General features: G+C 37.4%; 1 protein-coding gene across 3 annotated transcripts in view; it reads right to left on the bottom strand.

Moving 5' to 3' along the window:
• Nucleotides 1–1252: 1252 nt before the first annotated feature.
• The window catches only part of SIM1 (SIM bHLH transcription factor 1), a 52128-nt gene continuing 30390 nt past the window's right edge, over nucleotides 1253–22990 (bottom strand). For 2 of the 3 annotated variants that reach the window (XM_015623146.3, XM_015623147.2), the window contains 3 exons: nucleotides 17951–18116; nucleotides 10240–10645; nucleotides 1253–7847 (listed from right to left, as the gene is read on the bottom strand). In XM_015623146.3, coding sequence (XP_015478632.1) covers nucleotides 7117–7847; nucleotides 10240–10645; nucleotides 17951–18116 — 1303 coding nt within the window. In that variant the 3' untranslated portion in view covers nucleotides 1253–7116. Of the gene's footprint in view, nucleotides 7848–7880; nucleotides 8332–10239; nucleotides 10646–17950; nucleotides 18117–22990 lie in introns of those variants that run through there. The other variant, XM_033512861.1, reaches the window with a different exon arrangement.

Raw genomic sequence — 22990 nt, 5'->3', positions numbered from 1 at the left:
AGAGAAGCCTGAAAAAATTGACATTGAACAATGTATTTTTCCAAGGAAGGAAGGAAGGAAGGAAGGAAGGAAGGAAGGAAGGAAGGAAGGAAGGAAGGAAGGAAGGAAGGAAGGAAGGAAGGAAGGTACTGAGCATTTTTTGCACAGCTAAACAGCATAATTTGGTGAAAAGATGGCACCATTTATTACCTGCATGAGAACCAGGAGCAAAATTCAGGCCAAAGAGAGGGGAACTGCCTAAATTAGCTCATAGGAAATGCCATCATGATGAATGCAGTTTAAACTTCTAACTCAGTGCTTCAGGGTATTCCCCAGTCCCCAGGAGTGTCTCTAAGAACCAAATGCCTACACCCATGCAGGAGCAAAGGGCTGGCGACAAAACTGCATCTTCATTTTATGCATTTAATGTACCTGAGATCTCAAAACTGACTCTTCTGTGCATCACACTCCTGATACTTATGTATTTGCTCTGTCTTGTCAGTGGGAAATATGTGAACAACCACTTTCTCTCCAGAGAAAGCTGCTCTCTCACCAGACCATATCACTACTCTCTGAGACCGTCTCTCTTGCATTTGCTCGCAGCAGGGGAAAGACTCAGTGAGAGTGTCTGAGAGGATGGAGTTTGATGGCTCAGAAACTGGCCTAGAAAGTAAGAGCTGTGACTCAGAACTCGAGCCCAAAAGGACCTAAACCCCAGACCAGGCAAGGGCTGTAGCCTCTCAGATGTCACACATTGGCTCCTGCTACTCTGGGTCGATTGAAATGCCCAAGAACAAAAGCTCAGATCACAGCCAGCTCTCAGGCCTGAGTGCAGCTTCTCATAACTTCTCACCTATTCCTGTGTCAGAACACTGCTGTTTGAGTACACCGTTTTAAGCGCCCAGCGGGCATCATGCTCAAAGTCAGCAAGCTGACTTAGCTGAGGCACAGGGGTGGTAGATGGCTTCAAGCAACAAGGCAGATGATTCACAAAGTAGATAATTAATCTTAATTTAGTTCCTCCTTAAATAGTATTTGAGCAGATTGAGGCATCTTGAATGAGGTAGCAGTTTCTTATCAGTGTCTCTTCATAGTTTGATAAATTCCATTCAAGATTCAGGGAGCATTTAGGATTCACAGGAACAGCTACAAATTACTTTACCCTGTCCCCTCCAAATGCTAAGAAATACTCTCATTCATTAAAATAGTTTCCTGAAAATGTATACTATATAGGACAATCCTTAGTTTAAAAATCTAGAAAAACAGACAAAAATTGCATATTGGTAGCTATATTTTAAACAAACAGAAAAAATCTTCACATAATAAATACATCTTATGCACATTAACTTCAAATTTACTTCAGAAAGCTATTTACAATATAAATAATTATAAATGGGAACACTTTGCAAGATATTGTTGACATAACTAAATTATATTTTCTACATTACATTCCAAAGGAAAACTACAGATGTTATGCTACAATGTCACTAGACCCTTTACATTGCAAAGCATGGTATTTGAAACACTGGCAGTCTGTGTCTTTTTGTCCATAAATGTAACCATTTTTTTAAAGCAAATATGAAATTCTTCATCATGTCTCAAGTGCTTTCTTTTTGTTAGATTAATATATTTTATGCATTGAAATATTTACCTTGGGAAAAAGTTGCAGTGCCCTAAATGTACTTTTTTTCTAATAGACTTTATTTCCTTAGAATGTAAAGGTGCCAACATTTTGTATTGTGTGAAAAAGACTTTTTTTTGCACTTTGAAACTTTCCACTGTATCAGTAGCTGAAAAGAAAAATAATAAGCACAGTCCAAATTGCAATAAATAAAAATGTTTAAAATGGTGTTTGGAATCCTAGAACAATAGGAAAGATTGAGAAATTTGTGTGAGAGGGGAGTTAAATAGGGAATGCAACCAGACAAAAAGCTTTTTTTTCCTCCTGTATTTGATCTTTTCTTTCAAATACAGCTTCATAGATGGAGTCGTAAATTAACTCTTTTCAAAAAGGGATATATTCCTAACAACTTAGAGCCAGATTTATCTACAGAACTCTTGTATACATAAGCTAAATGCCAGAGTGAATTTAACCTCACAGCATTTTTTTTCATTAAGAAATGCCCCAAGGAAATGTGAAATAGAATCACACTAGTGCTCTCACTGTTCTGAACAGAAGACTATTTAGTTTTTCTGGTTTTCAAAATAACAGCTAAATCCTCAGCTATACTTCTAGAAGGCTTTCAAGACACCAAACTGAAGGGTAACAGAAATCTGGGGGGGTTTTGATTTGCAGGGTTTTGTGTTGTTTTTGGGGTTGGTTTGGGGTTTTTTGGTTTTTTTGTTGTTTTTTTTTTTGCTTCTCAGTGCACACAGCTAAAACATTTAACCATCAATACCAACTGCAAATAAAATAATTTCTCCACCACACTGTGGAACTATCTGGAGCTAAGCCAGTATACCTACAGGAAAGCATGTTCATCCACCATTGCTCCTAAAAACAAAGCCTGTATTGCCTTTAGACTCTTAGGTGCTTTAAGTAAACTTGCAACTCAAGGAAGGAGCAGGGCCTGAATCCATTTGCTGCCAGACATTAACTGTACCCACCTTAAAATAGACATAGCCAGGTCTAATCCTGGAACTGTGTGCTGTAATCCCTGTTACATACAGGTTTGTATGCAGAAGGTCTGAAACCAATGCGTGTGCCACAGTTTTGTTCCATGACTGAAAGGTTACCTGACCTTTGGAACAGCCAGGCTGATTTTCTGAGGTGGCTGTGCCTTTTCCAGAAATACTATGAGACCTTTTATTTTTTCCAACTCACTCAGGGTGTTCACATAAGTGAACATATCAGTGGTTAACATAGTTAAGGATATTAATGAGTAAATGCTGCATGTGTAGAGACAAAAAATGAGATTCAGATAACATTGATAAAAAAGAGTTTAAAAGAGCAGAATTTCACTGTGTAACCCACGGCAGTATTACAGACAGATCAACAAAAGCCATTTTTAAAGCTAAAGAAATACTTTTGGGGCTCTTCAGCTGGGAGAGATGCATTCATTTTTTCAGAACACAAATAATCTCTCATATAGAAACAGCGATTAGAGTTATTGTCTTCCATAGTTCCATACTCACATTGAGATTTAAGGAAAAAGAATTACAAAACAACCCTCTAACCTATTATCAGAAGTCAATTTTCCTTCCCTTGCACATGTTAAATAGTACATTACTCCAAAAATGTTCCCATTTGAATAAATGGAACAAATTGCTGAGTAAGGTCCTTCCTTTAATCTAAGACTTGCTTTGCAAATTTGTCCAGAATCACAAACTCTATGCCCATGGGGTGTGATTTTATATAAAGGCTAGAGGGGTTTTATTATTTCTTTAAACAAAAGAGTTATACTAAGATTGTAATGCACAAAAAACATAATGCACCATCCACTGATATCAATAAGAAATTATTTGATACAGCTGTGGACATTCTGTATTTGCAGTAGTTGTAAAATATTAATTTAGTGTCAATAGCAAACCAGTATTATGTTAGAGAAATTATGCAATACAGCAATTTATTTTGTTTCTGTTCCAAAACACAACATACATACCCCATTTAAAATGATAACGTTTAGCTAATGTGATACATTTGAAACTTATTTGGTTCAAATGCCTTGCATTTTTCAATTTTGCAAGATATTTCTTCCCATCTGATTTGAAAAAGGGAGAAACGTAAAAAAAAATAAATATATCCTTCAAGGATACTAAATAAAAATTTGAATTACATAAATATGTAATGGAAAAAATAAGCTTTATACCATACTGAAAAGCACATGTAATATGAGCTGCAGTGATATTATATGCTATAATTAAGATTGCAGACTTGCTTTCATGTAGCATGTAGCATGCAGAGTCTATGTTAGCAAAACTCAATGCTTTCTGTCAATTAAGAAGAAAATCCTGGCTATCTAAAGAAGCAGGATAGCAAACAAGCTGACAAAAGACATCCATCTCCAGCATACTGTATTGAAGTGCTAAGGAGTGCCAGTTGCTGGAATCCCATGAGGAAACAGGGCATCAGCCTTTGCTTGTAGCACATGACTGCATGTAGAGACATCTCCACTGATTTATTCCATTCATTACAGTGCATTTTTTGCATTGTAGTGGACTAGGACTATTGAAAATAGGATAAATAACTACAGTTTTTGGGACCACTATAAGTAAGGATGGGAGATTTTTATTGCATAGCACACTGGCTTTTTTTCCCTAGGTGAAGTCCTATAGCATCATATGCTGTGCCTGTTGGTCTTTCTATTTTTCAAAGGTGCTCATCAGAATGCAAATGCAACAGTCTCCAGAGTGTGGTTTCCTGACTAGTTGTGGTCATTAGACCACAGCCAGGGAACTGCAGCTGGTCTGCAGAATTCTGTTGCCTTCTAACTAAAAGCTTGATAGCAAGAATGCTTTGTGATCCCAAGAAACTTGAGTGCTGAGAAAACCCCATTCATTCAAACAGTTTAGGAGACTCTTTTGTAATACAAAATAATATTGACACTTAGGCATTGTTTTATATGTACTTGTAGGGATAATATGATACCATGTACCTCTATTCTAATTCGCTTTGCAAATTGTATTTTAATACTGTAAAATGAGACTCCAAGTACAAGTTTATTCATATTATTCATAGGAACAAGAGAAATAAATATGTATCCAGAACTAAATTTATAAAAATACTTTCTTATTCCTATGCTTTAGGAATATATACAATTGTTGGGCTGAAAGAAGTCCATTTTGGTCCATTTCCTCCTCTGAGTTAACGGTTGTCAATGTTTTTCTTCCCCTCGGTATTTGCCTTATTGTTATCTTAAAACAAACAAACAAAAAAAAACAAACCCCAATCTGCTTCTCTTCATGACCTTTGTTATTCGTTTGGCAATGAGTCAAATAAACTTCTTGCCAAATCATTTTGTTCTCATTTTGCCTTGGCTATCATTCAATGCCCTGTCTCTCATTTCTGCCTCTAGTTCAAATACTTTTGGACCATTATTTATCTCTCCTCTGTGCAGAGTTTGGTGCACATCAGTGACATTACCCCTTACTCTTTTCCTTTACAAAGATGACAGACCCAGTTTATTTAAAGCTTTTATTAGATCTTTCAGTCTCTTTATCTTTTGCTGAGCTCTGCTCCACCTTTTCTGTTACGAGGTTTAGATAATAAAGACCAGACTGTGTTGTTCTCCCTTGTGTTCAACGTGCATTTCACCAGGAGCGATCACACTGCAGTCAACAAAGGTTGCTCATGGAGTAAGGTACTACTCAATTCAAGATTCACAATCTGCTTTGGAGTGATCAGGACTATACACAATATTCCAAGTTCAGAGAGGTAATTTCCTCTGCTTTCAAGTACATCTCTACTTACGTGGTTTATAATGTTACTATTTAGCTTTTGCTTCTGATTAGTTTTATTTGGAAACAGTATTTTTAACCCACCCATAGCATGCTGGTTTATATTTAGTCCCATTGATGACCCAGTCCCATATGTTGAGCTTCTGAATGTTACAAATTAAGCTAGTCTTAGAGCTAATCTCATTTTAGTAACCACCTCAGGTCCCCTTTCCTCAACACTGGCATAAGAGGGAGCAGTGCTCCTTTCTGTTGCAGTCAACTTTGGGACCATATAAATGCCATACAAAAAAAGGACAGATCTAGCAATTGTGACTACAAATGCCCTATTTTACATTTTTAGCATATGTTTTCATTTATTCTTTTCCAATCAGTGTCTTTGTTCACGAGGTTATTAAAAATTTAAAAAAATTCCTCAGCCTCTTTTGATGTCTTGTGTAACTCTAGGACAGGCCCAGATGATACCAGCATTCTTAATACAATTTAATTCCTTGGAACACTGATTTCCCGCTACTTTTTTATGTACATATGGCTGATTTTGATATCCGTAATATTTTATGATATTAATTAAATTATCTGCTGAAATCAAGATGAGAATTCGTATTTCATTCTCAAGGTTATGCCTATTACTTCACTGTGTTTCAGACAGAGTAGTTATGATACTTTATGCTCTCTTAATTTACTCCAAAACTTTATCAAAGTTAGACAAACTGCCAGTTTTTACCTATTCTTGTCTCATGAATTTTTATATTTATGCAACTGCATTTGTATTTTACAGCAATATTGAGTTCCTTCTGTGTTTTAAATTAATTTTTAATTATTCAGCTGCTTTTCCTTATTTTATAAGTATTACTAAATGGCATATATAGCTACAGGGTTAACTGTTTATCTTGGACCACTCCTAATTCCAGTCTATTCTCCCTGTTTCTCCAGGCAATTTTCCTCCATTTCACTCCACTACCCAGGATGGGTAACCTTTCAAAAACAGGAGAACCATCTCCCATCTCTACAGTAAGACAACCAAGCCCTTTATGTTTCTCAAAACTACAGTGAGAATGCCCCCCCTCTTTTTAATACAGTAGAAGTAAATATTTGACCATACTAACCATAAGGATTCTTTTCAAATCAAGCATATGTAAATAGCTGTGTTTGTGAGTACACAAGGACATAACAATTCAAGGAGTTCTCTCTTCTTTCTCCCTCTTTTGATTTTATATAGGTCAGCCGTGGATGCTTTATACCACACAGCAGCATAATATGCTTGGCCTTTGGGGAGTAAACAAACCACCAGAAGTACACATTTGGCTGTGTATTTTGAAGGAAAACATCCCAACTTCCTGTGTTAAAAGAGTGCATAGCAGTTCTGTTGCCTGGTACCTATGCAGTTCAGAAGATCTGCCCTTGGCAGCGTTTCCAAACAACACCTCTTACACAATGTGGGTAACTGCTCTGTTAGCCTGCCACAAGCACTCCCTGCCTGGACCTCTTCTATCCTTCTCAGCATGCATGATACCAACTTTGGGTTTAGCTCCATTTACTCTAACCCTGCATGCCAGTGCATTTTTTTTTTTTTTAAAGTAATATGTTTTAACTAACTTATCCCCCCAAACTTTAGGTTCTTCTTTCTAGTGCACTGTGGTATGGGAAATGCTGGTAAGGACAAGGGCATGAAAACATATAATATCTTCCAATTAGATCTCAAAGGTTATTTTTTAAAGCACAAAATTTTTAGAAAAGAAAGTGTCAGCTTCCATTGGTTATTATAACAGATGTTCCTTTGTGTCCTTGTGCTGGATCTTGCTGCATCCTTAAGTGAGAAGTCACATCAAAGTGGGACCCATTACAGCCTAGGGAATAGTTTCTAATTGTTTCAGTGTCATATAGATGCTCTAGGGCATATCCAGTTAGTGTGTAAGCGTGCTTATCAAAGTACTGCCTGTGGGAGCTGTAATAATTTGGAGAGGCTGCTGGGTGGTCTCCTTGGGTTTGATGAGGGGACATGTCTGAATGCAAGTAGTCTTTAGCAAGCACCAAACTAGATTTTGATATTCGATCAGAGCTGGGGCTACTTATCCTGGACAGTGTTGTGGGGCTGTTGTCATAGTCATTTTCATGTGGGCTCATAATCTTTCCATCTCGCTGCTGGAGGTGTTCACAAGGAGGAGTGTTGGCAACTGTTGGGACACGGCAGACGTCCACTGCCAGCTGCTGCTGAGGGTAGTTTGCAAAACAGATAGCGTGCTTCTTCCCTGTGCCATTAATGGAGACCAGTGGGTCAGGAGTGGTTTTCCGCAGCTGTAGCCTGTTTTCTTCTTCTTTAATCATTTGCTGGGTGGCTCTTATTAAAGTTTCGATTTTGCTGGGCTCATGTGGACTGTTCTGGTACTGCTCAGTACGGTATCGGTCACCTGACTCGCTGGCAGAGCCAGGATCAGGTGAGCTAACAACACTGTCCTCATCCCAGTGTCCTCTTCCTAGGAAAAGAGAGAAATGAGACAAGCACTGAGGTTTAAGGAGGCAGGATATCCTAGGGCACGTCAAAGTTCCCTCAATGCCAGTGTTCAGGTTCCTGGCCCCTTACTACCCCTTTGTATCAACAAGGCCTGAGTGAATTTAGGCCATGGTAAAAATAAAAATCTCAGAGAATTACAAATGTACAACATTCCAGCCTTTCCAGGAGCTAAAACAAAGACAGCATTGAAAGCATCAATAGCTTGTTGTTTTGTAGAGACTTTATGCAGGTTACACAACAACAAATAACCACCAGTAATGACAGAACTCTTCTTCAAAACTAAAGAACCCACAGCTTTTAGACGGGGGGACACTGTAAAAATGTGATGTCATATCCCCATGCATAAATATTTGCTTTTGAAATGGGAAAATATTATGACATTCTTACCTCTCTTTAAAAAATAAGGCCCATATACATATCAGAGAAGGTGTTCAGCTTGCAAGTAGCTGAAAGGACAGAATCATACCTGTCAGTCCTTGCCAGGAAGAAAGTAAGTGGCCCAAAACCTAAATGGTCAACATTATGATAAAGGGCATGACTTGCTGAGATATATTCCTGCAGGAAGACATGTGTGGGACTTGCACAGGTTACTTATCAGTGCCTCTGTCTTGGCACACACACAATCTTCTTTGGGGATGAAGCACATTGAGTTGGCTGACAGTACTCCTCAAAGGAAGCCCATTTTCAGACTAGCACATGGAGTTTCACCTGTTCTGTGTTGGGTTAGGGCATACAGATATGGATTGCAGACCACTGCATTGCAGAGTTCATTACAAAAAATCGGTGATGGGCTTTTACAATAAAAATATCCTGCCACTGCTGGGGAAGTACTGCACTGGGAGTATCATAGGCATGAACTTATCCTTAACATCCTCTTAAGACCTGAACCCAAAATGCCAAGGCTAGTCAGGATTTTTACCCAAAACTACATGCAGACTGAAGACCTACTGAAAAATGTCACACTTGATAAGAAAGAAAAACAAACCTTGAGCACCTGAAATTACAGCAAAGCCAAACAACAGACTGAAACCAAATTATAATAGCCATTTGTGATAATTATTCTTGATAGAGGCATGAAATTAATATCTAACCCTTTTCCATTTGTACCTTAGTATGATTTTTCTATGCTCAGAAAGAATTATCATGCATAAAATTTGCCAGCAAATTGTCATACTTTTCTAGATTCTCTTTTTTTGAGAAGAAAAAGCTACAAAAACACAATTGGGCAGAAGGACAGAACAGACAAGGAAAGCGGCATGATGTCACAGGAAAAGTGGAGAACAGTGCTCATCAGCAAAATTTTCTGCTCCTTTCCTTTCCTGTTTTTTCTCTGATTGCATTTCTTAGTACTTGCTATTTATTAATTTTTTTCTAACCGCAACATAATTTTCCTCAGGTTGGAGCAAAACAGTTCTTTTTTGTTTACAAAGCCTAGTTCTGCAGGTCAATGGAATAGTGCTAATGTAATCTGCTTTGATGAGTTCTTTTGAGGCAACATTTGTTTTGACAGATTATTTTGTAGAAAAGCTTTTTTTTTTTTATATGTTACAACCATTCTTAAAACCTGAATTCTGACTTTAGGGCCAGTTACTGTCATCCAAGATTCAGCCTAAAATTTTAAAACCAATGACTTTTGGACTTTTCCAAACCCAGTATCAGGCTTTCACGGTGGGTTTTTTGTTACTTTCAGCCCCTGAAAATGTGCTAATGCACTGAGTTTGCAACCTGTCAGAAACTAAACAAAATTTCAGGCTTGGTGCTGAAAGAATAGAGACATTCAAATTGTCTAAAAATTATAGCTGAGGATAAATATCTGAAACCAAAAACAACTGTTATAAAGTTCAATAGCCAACTTTAAATAAACACCAAATCATACAGAATCTAGTAATAACCAGTAGGGAAAAAAGTCATTTGGAGAACAATTTCTCCATTGGCTTTCAAGATTTTTTTACTGTCTAGCTTGCATTTAGCTCTAATTTCTTGCTAAATATATTCCATCTGAAGCGTCTTGATCTTAAGTCAAATATAAACCACTTTTCTATCAAGTGGATTATTTTGTTTATATTTTTAAGATCATGCTTAAAATCTCCCCAATGACCTGAAATTAATGTTTCCACCTTAATTTCACAGACTGAAGACACAGCAAAATTGTATTTTGCTGCATATAAACCAGACTGTAAACTCAACTCAACTTGAACTTAAAGTATTCCTCATCTCCACAGATGTGATCTCTGAGACAAGAACATACATCAATAGCACCTCACTTTCCATTTTTCACATAAACAGCTGTACGTTTCTGCCACATTGCTTTAGCTGAGATGGTGTCGCTTCTGCAAATCCTTGTTATGTCTTACCATGAATCCTGTGCACTGACGTTATGTGGGGCATACTGTTCTCATACGCTTCTCTGCTCTCAGGGGACGACTTAGTCAGAGGCAGTGCTGAACGAGAGCCCCACCAGCTCTCCCTTCCCGGCTGCGGCGTGCCAAGGAAATACCGGCCTGCTTCGCATCTGCCTCCTTCACAGGCCTGAGTGTGGAAATGCGTGTCATCGGTCAGCCTGGAGTGGTCGAGTGCAAAACCGTAGCAGAGCGCGCTGCGGTCTGAGTACTGTCTGTAGGCACAGGAGACGTCGTGGTGCTGGGAGCTCGGTCTGTCCGCAGGCTCCAGGAGCTGGGGAGAAGCCGTGTCGGTCAGTGGGCTCCCACCCCACTGGCTCTCATGGTCAGACTCAGACCTCTCGGTGTGAAATCCAGAATACTGCAAAACAGGAGAGGCAGCATGGAAATTACCACACCTGGGTGAAATCTGCAAGTAACTGCACTGGGAAGGCAGGGTATGTATGCGATAGTGTGTTTTTTGTGAGCGTGCCCACATGTCTGCACCTTCTGATTGGGCTCCTGGTCCTTTCCTGTACAACACTCTGTAATGAGCTCACAGATGACAGGACAGACCTCATGAAAATCTAAAACATCCCATGTCGGCCCTTAACAGCCATCTCCTTTATGATGTGTAATATTAGGCTCGGCAACATCGATGTTGCGATTCAATATATTTTTAGTATGTCCAGGTTTTTCTTGTTGCTTTGAAAGCTGTGCTTATGCTCAGCCTAGGTGCTCCAATGCACTTCAGCAAAACACTTCCAAAAGGGACTGAAATAACACTGCTCCTGGAGCATTCTCACACATCAAATTGAAACCTAATGTCTTTGAAGGTTTATTTCCTAAGGCTTCACTCTCTTTCCCTCATGTTTTGTTTGTTGATTTTTTTTTCCCTTACTTGGAGTTGTATCTTTGAACTTCTTTCCTCTTATTAGTAGGGCAAAGAAAGCTTCTTGTCAATTCTTCACTACTGGCATTTCTGTAAGGTAAAGCTCTAAAACAATGGCAGATAGGTAGGAAGCTAAAAATCCCAGCTCTATTGCAATATGGGAACAAGGAAAATCCAGAAACTAGTTGCCAGTAAAGGTAGCTGCTAACCAAAGCAGGCAGAGTGAGCATTTTTCACTCTCACTAAAACAGGGCCCTCCCAACACACAAAAACAACTAGTAGGTAGCTGGAAAATTAGTCAGGATAGGAACATGAGCATTTGTTTAGAGAGAAGTAAGGGTTAAGTTAAATGTCACAGATTTCTAGATATTCATAATGAATGCTTCAAACTTTTAGATATCTTTTGGGAAAGGAAAAGAATGTTTATTAAACCTCCTAGGATTTAGCTATCTCATTTTTAAATCTTTTTATTTATTGGAACTGTCAAACTTCACGGAACATTTTTAAATCAATTTCACCCATGATTATGGACTGGGATGAGACCAAAGCTGTACATGCTCACCTCTTCAGCACTGCACACTCATGTCACAAATCAATCTATTACAACATGAAACCTTGGAATTCTCCCATTCCATCACTCACCTTCCATATGCCCACTCTGCCTTTTCTTTTAATAGGCCTAACATAAGGTTACCTTCCTTTTCATTAGATTAAGTTGCTATGAAACTCCTCATTATCAGCCAGGATCAAGGTTTTATGCACTTACCAATCGAAAGTACTGACCAGATGTTTGGCTTACAGAAACTTAAACCATCTGTGCAACATCAGTAGAGTTTTTGGCATTTAATTGGGCATTTCTTCAGTATTCCAGTTTATATTTGTGAATACCATTTAGGTTGTGAACATGATAGGTTATTTAAAGGAAACAAAGGAAGGGTCATGGCTTTGAGGAAGTCAATTATATTTTGTTATTAGTTGTCAGAAGAATGCCCATAGGCAACAAGCCTAACCAGCAGACATGGAGGAGGTCAGAAAGTTAGTACCACCATACTCATCACAAAGGTTTAGACATGAAAGGACAAACATGAATTTTCATGAAGGTTAGATAGTTACAGAGCCACAAAAGGGTTCTTTTAAACACCAGTAATTCAACATACACTAAACTAGGAACTTTATTCAGTCACCACAGTGTTATGTCGTCAACTGGAGCATCTGCCACTTCTATTATCCTTTCAGATTTAACATCTACAACCTGTTTAATCACAAAGACACCTTCATAAATAACAGCTGAATTATTCTAAGCTTTTTTGCTAAAATGCATAGATAAAATTGAGTTCCCAAAAAACAAAAATAGAAATTATTAACAACATTAACAGTTACTAAAATTTATCTAGAATGAAAAATCAAAAAAAGAAAACTACATTTTAAACTGGTTTTAATTTTAGAATTATATTTAATGCTCTTTTTGGATTTGATTTGTATGAACCAGATTTTTTTAATTTTAAAAGTTAAACAGAAATATTACATAGTATAAGCCTAAATGCAAATATAGAAAAGTCAAGAGTTCATTTATTTTCTTATTAAAAACAAAACTCCTATGTTCTTTTATGAGGAGGACAAGGAAAATTAATTTCCAATAATATAATAATGAAATTTCTTTTTTGGACTATTTATTATGATAATAAATTCCAGAGAATCTTTCAAACTGAAAACTCTTAATTTTCTTTAGCTCTACTAGATATTCTTCTATTAGTTCTCTTTTTCTAAGGACACTTCAGCATCCAACATACCTTCTCTTGAAGGGAATATCTTCATTTAACTGAAAAATTGTGCAATTTCTGCTTTTATCTTGAACCTAATTACAAAAGGCCTTTGTGCACTTTTATTAAAGAAAGGGAAATTATCTCAAAGGGTTTATGTTTAGTATATCAGAAATGCACTGTGTGATGTCATATAACCATGTATCAAGACCAACAATACTTGACTCATCTTCTTTGTACTTGATGTAAATGAAGATTATTTGAGATCTGACCCGTGACAGCTGCTAGGCCACGGACAGAATGTAATTAACGCAGTCAATTGTTTGTGGCCCACATTTTCTGCTAAGGTTTGATATGACTACTTACTCCTAAGGTATGACATAAGCAGACACACAGCAAAAATATGTCTAATTCCCTTTAAAGCCAGCCACATCTCTATTTGGCATTGTCAGGCTGCCTCCACTGCTGCAGTCCAACCACTGCCTCTTCTGGGAATCTGATGTTGACAGGTGGAGATTTCAAATACAGGCATGTGTGACATGTTGATGGGGGGAGAAATGAAAGGGTGATCAAAGATATTGCTTTACTGAAATGGGAGTAGAAATACTATCTCTCAAGTCAGAATTAGGCTCACATATGTCAAGTGATGAAAGACCATAAAAAATTGAATCCGATTTAATGAAAATTATGGCAAATTAAAATCAGTTTGTTTTTTTTCAATCCCAGTCATGTCCCAGCAGAAACATTTTATTTTCTGCTAATTTCTGCTCTCTGATTTCTAAATTTATTACATTATAGTTTTTGACAAAATTTATTCAGCAGATAGTGATAAAGAACTTCAAACTGGAAACATCCAAAATCCCTTCAGGTGATTTCTGAATTGTCATCCGGCATAAAGAACAACAAAACCTAAACTGTTCTCTAGCTGGTCCCTGGAAACTGAATTGTCACCTCTGAAAATTAGAACTATCATCCAGGTTAGTAATCCAGTGTACAATCACAGTGAGAGCAGACCAGCAGGATTAGTACTGACAAAGAAGGGGTCTGTGGGCCATCACTAATAAATTTTCATTTGAAAAAAAACTTAGGGGGTGAAGAGACAGGGAAATAGGAAGATATAAATTCTATGTGTAAGGAATCTTACTTTGTGAGAGTCCATGGAAGTGTATTGGGCCAGTAGACAATTTAATATTTCTCGTGTGATTTTCTTTTAACTGATCTTCATTCCTACAGGTGTCTCGCTGGCCTGAGGACTTGTTCTGTCATACACAGCAACATCAGCCTGATCCACATGCCACCCCAGATGTTCTAACAATAGATATTATAGATGTACAATTTTTAGGCGGCCTACTCAGGTTTTTATCCTCCCGGAGTCCTCTTTTCCATGAAAAACTTTCACTACATCAGCATTAGCAGCTTTTCTCTTGATTTGTGTCTGAGCCACAAGGAAAAAAACATCACAAAGGCAGGCTGCATTGTACTAAGAACATATGCACACTTTTAAATCACTTTTATCTTACATTTTACTAATGTAATCCTGAAATGTAAAATATGCTCTTTTCTCATTCACTATTATAGGCACAACAGATGGTGAAAGGCTTAGATTAAAGTAATACAGCATGTCCATTAAAATAACCCCCACTGCTGGTGACTCTTCACCAGACCAGGAGTTATGTTTACTATAAAAAGAGGAGTGGAGTGTGCTTTGCTTTTGAACACACTAGAAGTTGCCAAAGCTTTAGGCTACAGGAAGAAATTAAAACAAAACAAAACCCAGGCTAACTAGAATTCAGCCTGACTCTGTTATCTTTACCTCATTGGGTGATATGCCCAAATAGAGATGGATTGCAGAATTAATCCAAAATAGCCATCTAAAGGAGATATAAAACCAATATATCTCTGAAATCTGATGTATTAATATATACCTATATACCTACTTATTAATATATACCTATACGTATAATATACACCGATTTCCAAAAATTTATGTATTCTGTAATACACACCAAAGCCTCCATCCAACAGCTCTTAGGCACATCCTTACTTGCATGTGTACTTTCATGAAATACATATAAATATCTATATATGTATATATATAAAATCTTTATCCAAGAACTAAGATGAGATATGGAGCAATAAACATTTGACCAGATCTCACCATGAAACACTTCCACTGCGGGCAGACAACAGGCAATTTAAATATTTTTTAATACAATCATCATTAATGGGACATTAAACTCCAAAGCAGACCAGATGATCATAATTAAAATGTTTTTCCAGTCTTGTTGTTACTGCCTGTGTATGGCACAAATGAGGTCCTGGGCTAATTCTTGGGAGCACAGAGGTGCAGGGCTAGATTTTGGGAGGCCCTTACAGTGATGATGATGATGATTATATTGTGGGGGAAGACTACAGGCATCTTTTCACCAACTCATGATTTCCTTTTTCTGCAAATATCCATAAAACCTTCATCTGCCTGTTGGGGTTTTTTCCCACCATCTTTTTCAGCTCTGTACCTCCCTGTGGGACAGGACACTTCAAACACTGAGCAAATTCTGCAGCTGGGCCACAAATTTTGGGTTGCTCTCCTCTCTGCCTGCCTTTCCCCTGCCTGAGGCTAGTTTCACAGAGCCCACTAGCCCACTGTACTAACAACACACAGTGTTGATCAGATGCTGACCAATGCCTCCAGTTTAATGAACTCAGTTTTACTTAAGAGTCTGCAAGTCCCACATTATGTTTGCTTTTGCATAAGATTTGAAGAAAAAGACTTCAACACTTTGGTCTTAGATGACCAAAACATCCACTTTTTGCCCTAGCAGTAAAAATTCACCTGAAATGGGTTAGTATAATTTTCATACTGTTCACATCTCACATACCTATCTTAGGGACACACAGCTGGCAAAGGTGAAGGATTCTCAGTCAGCACACAATAAAGCATATGACCTCTTTTTCTTTTCAAGAGAGAAGCAAATTAAATGGTAAGGGGAAAAGATAAAAAGAAATGAAAAAAAAAATGGAAACTAAATTATGTACATTTAAAATCTCATAGGTACCCTTGACTTTAAGAAGTACTTTGCCCACTGCCACTATTTTACTAATAAACTTCCTGCTTCCTTTCCTCACCACAGCTCAGGCTCCTGTGTAAGCCAAAACCTGTGACCTCGCTCTTCAGCTGTGACTTTTAAGTCACACTCTAATTTTCCTTTCCTGACTGGCAAATTACATGGGCAGGAGACTGAGGGGGACAGGCCGTACCACCTGCTGCATGTTCTTCACAACAGCTTCTCTTAGTCTTTCAACAGTTTATTCAGTGGTGGAGAAGGATGAGAGGGAGGCAAAGCCAAGCTGCCAGCATTACTTGTGGTGATGGGCTGCAATGAATGGTATGACCATTTTTCAAGATATTGGCAACTAACATAGCTGCTTGTTTTTGAATGATGAAATATGTGACTTTAATATCAGGCAGCTGGTAATGAGGATGCAAAATGAAAGTGGAGATTAAGCGCTCTGGGCTTTCAGACTACAATTCCTGATAAACCAAAAGTCACAATGCTGCACTGCTCATTCAGTATGCTTTTCTGATGACAGATAGAATAAGGAGGTCATACTTTCAGAAGTCAGATAGATATGGAAGGATAACAGGTCTTCAGCTGGGATTGTCCTGTTAGCAAATGAATACTTTGGAAAGGACTGTAAAAGGCAAGATGAAATGTAATTACAATATATCAAAGATAGTAATAAAGAATTAAGTTAGAATTATTTGTACGTATCTTCCCCAATTCTTTTAAACAGTTTGATTACAACAGTTTGATGTAGGGCAATCAAGAAAAAGGCTTTTTTTACAACCCACAGAAACATGTATGAACAAGTGAGCTAGAATAATCTCTGACAAAAGTTAGATTCTTAAAATTAGGAATTCATATCTAAGTGCTCAGTTAAATATGTCCTGTGCCAAAAGCAGATGTCCTTTAACTTAAATTCTTATCCTTGGTAATTTTGAGAGGAAAAAAGAAAGCAAGGAAGTGATGCAGATATTTGGGACCACACCGCACACTCTCAGAGTTCCATTTAGAAAACATTGTGCCTGCAGAGAAACTGTAGCTATTAAGGTCATTATCAGTTAAATACTGAGGCACTTTAAATATTGTACTAAATATTGGACTTTAAAAATACATAGCACTTCAATGTTACATTGCGAATGCATACATTTATATCCAATTTATTTATATATGCATTTATATCCTCTTATGTAGAGGTATAAGAGCAGTAGGACTTGCATCATTAGTAAACATTGTGGTTATTTTAGTAAACATGTTTTTTGAGCTGAAAGTTTGTGTAAGGATACAAATGCTGTGACATTGCCTGCAGAAATCAGTTGCATAAATGTATCGTGTAAGTTTCACTTCCCAGACCCAGTTGAGTCTGGTCCATTCTCCAAGTTGGGACAATTTCCTTACATGTTAGACTTGAAAATGAAATCTGGAAAATTAAAGTCTACTGATGTCAATGACCACCTCATACCGTTTTCCTCCTTCAAAACTTTACAGTCAAAAAAGTACAGATTTTCTTGTTCCATTTCACCAAGTTGGCTGACTGTTTTCCCTCATCAAAACTCACTCCTCTTGACTACAATTTCATTATTAACTGCTATGAAGTATCAGGCAGCATTCTAGATTTGTTTGAATTAGTAAAGACCAAGTAAAAAAAGAGCAAGGTTTCTTAAATGGCATAACTCACAGTTTTCTCAAACCAAGTATTTCATACCCAACATTTTCACTTGTCCTTCTGTCCACTTCTCATTAACTCTGAGCCCTGTGCTACTATTGTTGTTGATAATGATTTATTATGCATGCTGAAACATAAATGTTTCCAGCTTTTTAGAAGCAGTTTAAAGAAACATATCTCTGTCTCAAGCTCGTATAACCTGCCACCCTTTATTTCGTTCTTTGGCCCACTCTAGTTACTTGGGTAAAGTAGCAGTCAAAATCAAGATATTCAAAAATATTTAGTTTAGTTTTTCAATGACAGCTACCTGTGGGTACGGTGATGTCCTTGATTTTGACTTTGTGCTTGAGAGGCGAGATTTGCTTCCCTTTCTATTATCCGTTATGGTCGGAGTTGAATTTGCGTAAGAGAATGCCGGCTTGGTAGCAGTGACCTGATCCAGGGAGAGCTGTAGTCCTTTATATTCAGTATCCCTATATGAAAGGCAAAAGGGAAAAACAAACTCACTTCATGTTTTAATGGGAAACATTCCTTTCTTCTTAGTGGGGGGTGGAAACAAAAGGTATGTTTAAGAAAAAAGAATAAAACCACCCAGGGCAAGCCAGTATATCCCCCTAATACATTTATGGAGTATAGCTTACTAAGCAATAGCACTATTTTTATACTGAAAATATGATTGCTTTTTGCATCCAGCTGTTATCATCCTGATCTACTTTCTTCAGTAATAAAAAGCAATGTGATGGATATTTCTGAGATTTGTATTACAGGTCTACATTGGTCACATAGCTAAGCAGTAAACAGGATACATTTTCCTCAAAACTCTTTTAACTGCACAACTAGAAACTTACTATGTGTGTATTATATGTGTGTGTTCACATGTGTGTATGTGGGGTGCACATAAGAGCTTAGAGAGAGGACTAAATAAACTGAGCAAAACAAATTTTTCATGGGAAACTTTTAATCTCTAAGATCGTATTTTTCATTGTTTAAGAAGTTTCAGGCAATCGTATAAGTTTTTGGGTTTCCTTTGTTTTGGTTTGGTTTTCTTTATTCTACAAGTCTTATGAGTCTTCATCCATTTTTAGTTTCTTATACCAGTTTACCAGTCAGAGAAAATAGCTAAATAAATATAAATCTTGTGATTTTAATAGCCTGTCCCTCACTCAGAAAATAATAGGGGTTTTCTATGGGGAGCTATATATAATGTCAGTTTTTGAAGTTTGGCATTAGTTTCTTCAAACTAATGAATACATAAAAGTAAGGAAAACTGGTATTGTTCACAATGTCTTACTAAGCATAACGAGGGCACATGCATTGGACTGCACTGCTCTGCACACATCTGCATGTCTGCTGATACCCGGGGGAGTAACAAATGAGCTCTCCGGCTTTCATGTAGTCATACGGAACCTATTCTGACAATGATTTATTAAAAGAGAGAAAAGCAAGAGCTTCTTCCTGACCTACCTACCTGGATGAAAAGAGGAAGGATTCTTTTTTTTTTTTTTTTCCCCTTTGTGTTATCAGTAGAGAAGTAAGGGATAAGGGAAGAATAATGCTTCTCTTAAGCAGTCAGTGAGGCAACATATTCATTCACACATTATCCCATGCCCCATCTAAACCTAAAGAATAACACTTAATGAATTAAATTTGTAATTAATTTTTTACCTAACTTTAGCAGCAATATATCTTGGTCTATAATCACACAAATATTGATGTATAAGCCATAAGAGTCTAACTTTTTTTAGAAAGAAACTGCATCACAACCTAAGCATATTACCGCTTAGTTTACTGAAATGTTTTCAGATAAAAGTCAGGGTTAGAAGAATAAACTTGATAAGTCACTGAAAAAAGTGAAATAAGATGAATCTTTGAGTAGCCACTGATAAACCTGCATAACAAACAGATTAATTCATCACAGTTCTATGATAATTTTTTTTTGTGTATTTGATGAAAAGCAAGCTTATTGGTAGAAGAGGCTTAGGTTTTTTGACAATGCAGACAATGTATATGCATCTGTGTATATAAAACACATGGAAGTAAATCCCTGACATTAGAACTGCACTTACTGTGCTGTTTCCAGTCCATAGCAGACAGGATTTGTCAAGTATAAATAGTGCTTTGTAATGCAGAATTATTTCTTAATGAGGTAATTTCTTCAAATTTTAGCTTTAATAGAGACAGGTCTCTGCTAGAATATCTGCATTTCAAATATCCTGTCAGCAGTGAAATTGTCTGAGTATGGGGATTTGCTTTGGCCTCTTTGACAGGTACAGCTTGTCCACATATTTTGAAAGCATTAATCTTTCCCGTGGTTACCCTCAAAATTTTCATTCAGACACCTTGACTTGATATGCAAAGCATCTGTCTCCATAATTGATTCCTATGAAATTATCTCCATGTTATATGAAACACAGAAGATGTCAAACAGACTTCATGTTTAACTGCTACAATGCATGAGATTCTATCAATAGCCCTGAAAAAACTATTAGTCTCATCCTGATATACACACTCACCCTAACTATTTGTTATAAGAAGAAGAAGGGCCCTGTGTTCTCAGTCATGGGCTAAGAATATTAACACTAGAAACTAAAATTAATCAAAACTAAGTAGGTATGTTTTCAGAGACTTAGGGGTATGAGGAGGTTGCATTTTAGCTTTAAGCTTACCAGCCCTTTTACCTCTGGTTTTGCTGGAGAACCCATAGATCTGTGCTCCTGCCATTAACTTCCCATCTCTGTTTTTTGCCACCCTGTAAGCATCTGCTGCTTTCTTGTGTCAGTGAAAAAGTTTTAAAACACTGGGAGAAATACCACCCTGGTATTCAGACCACACTCTCATTTCAACAGTGCTTGTCTGCTGCTACTATATATATAAGGGTCAAGCATTCAAGAATATAGAGACTACTCTCTGCAATGTTTCTAGGTCATGGGAACCAGAAAAAACCCCAATAAAACAGTCAAACCAGACTTACCAAAACCTTGCATGCCATTCTGCATTACTTTTCTACATCTTTGGCATTGTTATGGTGGGGGCTCACCCTCACAGAACACTACACCTTATAATAAACAAGACAAGCCTTGTATTTTCAGCCAGTTGCTTAGAATGTAACTTCGTTAAAAAAATGAGAATAAAAAGGCTACATGAAGTTCTTGCTGCCAGATGAAATGTTTTCCCTTAGAAAAGGAAGATTCCTGTGCTCTCTTTGCAAATGAAGTACAGGACTATTTTCCTCACTGAGTCATGATTCAATACCATCTCAACCCTTTCCTAGAAGAGCTACCCTTCAGAACAAACAAGAGCAATACCAGAACACCATCGGCAACTGCTCAAAATAAATATTAGAAGTTAAAAAATAACAAGGAAATAAAACATGGAGGAAGGTCCAGTGGCCTCAATATCAGATGCAAAAGATGTTCCTTTAAAATATCCTTTAAAAGATATTTTTGAGTATACCCATATGCACTGTGAGAAGAAAGACTAGACAAAGCAGAACTCCTAGTGATATACAGACTACAGATGGAAGTTCTGACAACTAGAGGAATTTAAAAAACTTTCATCAACATGGAACTATAATTTCCACATTCCTATTCTCAGACCTCTCTATTCAGTCACAGCATCAGTACACAAACACCAGTACAGCATCTTGTGTTCTATGTATAATTAAATAAAAGTTGATGGATACGAGCCTCTCCCTCCAAGGTCCTCACCTTCAGGATCCCACAGGGATCCATACAGTCTACATCTATCTACATGAGACTGCTGAGAGAGAGAGTGATATGGCATGTGTTCAATTGCTAACAGTATGTTGCTGACAATCTACTATTTATCTCATTTTCTGATGCAACTATCATCACTATAAAACATCAGAATAACTCCAGGAAATTAGCTCTTAAATGAAGAACAGATGGATCAAACTGAATCCAGAAAAGACCAAAGTGGTGCTTCTTTGCAAAGGGAAACACATTGAAGACCTCCACCTTTTCATGATGGGAAACAGCCATTCTTTCCACAATTGGATGAAAATTCTAGGTCCTCTGATTCCTCAGAGAATGTGAATGCATATGCTTTTGGAAGCACGTGGTTCAAAAATTTTATTATTTTTCCTCTATCTTGTCATTCCTCCCCATATGAGGATCTGGCTGGTATGGTCAATGTATCAGGCACCTACAGACTGGATAACAAGGCTTCACTGTAAGCAAATTCAGAAGACAAAGCATAAAATCTCCTTGCTACAATATGCTGCTTCCCATCTTCTTCTCAGATCTAACTCACAGAAGCATTTCCACTTTATGCCATGTCTCTGGCTCTTTCAATGCTCTTCATAAGGCTTGAACCTAATCCTGAAAGTACTTATAGGCATACTACATGTACACTGTGAAAAACCGAGGATTGATGACTCTACCAACTGCATTTCTCTGCAATGAAGCATCTGAAAGTTGAGCGCAAAACATTCTTTATTAAAGACATCCAGCTATGGCAAGCTGTGAAGATGGTGAAGGACAAGGGCTGAAGGAGCAGAATGTTTGGAAGAGGAAGCCAATCTGTTTGTACATGACTTGGATGGCAAGTGAATCTGCAACACTTATGCAAAATCTTCTCAAAATTCAGCTGTAGAAAACACTTTCTGCCTACTACCATAGCCAAAAGGTACTACATGAAGCAAGGTAGCAACAGTCTAGCTAATCAGACCCAAAAAAACACCAGTAAGAGAGCATCTGAGCACCACAAAACCTGAGTTCTCAGCAAACAGGAGAGTTTACACTAATACAGTGACTAAACATGTGGTTAGAGCTCACCATCAAAATGAAAAGAAAATGAGAGGGGTTTTTTAAAATGGGCTTTTTGAAGGAAAAAGTATGAGGAAAGGGTGAATCAGCACTGACTGAAATAATGTTGGGAAGACATTCAGAGTGTTCAGAGTGTTCAGAGTGGCTCACAACAAACTAAAACTGCACAGACAAGCTGGGCTTTTATTGTAATTGTGCTTCTTCAGTGAACAGTGTGATGTTTGGGACTACTACAGCTCACTGTAGAAGTGAGAGTAGACATTAACATTAGACAGCTAAAGGCACAAATAGTTCTCAAGATATTAATACTCCCTACTTAAAGAATGTGTTGGCTATGGAACAGAAGAAAACTTAAGCCCTGAAAAATCCTCTCAAACAGAAAGAGCAGGTAAATAGGATATATCCAGAGGAAGAAGTAAAAGAATGACACCCATTAGTAAAGAATAAATACTCAGGTTTATCTGAAATTGCTCAAGAAGGGCAACCAGACTCAAGAATACAGATCTTATATATCCAGAATTATAATATAAGCAGCATAATCTTCAAAACAAAAAGAAAAT

The sequence above is a fragment of the Parus major genome, chromosome 3, assembly GCF_001522545.3.
Source record: "Parus major isolate Abel chromosome 3, Parus_major1.1, whole genome shotgun sequence".
Taxonomy (NCBI): Eukaryota; Metazoa; Chordata; class Aves; order Passeriformes; family Paridae; genus Parus; species Parus major.
Note: the sequence above shows the minus strand (reverse complement) of the source record. Positions and strands in the feature narration are given on the sequence as shown.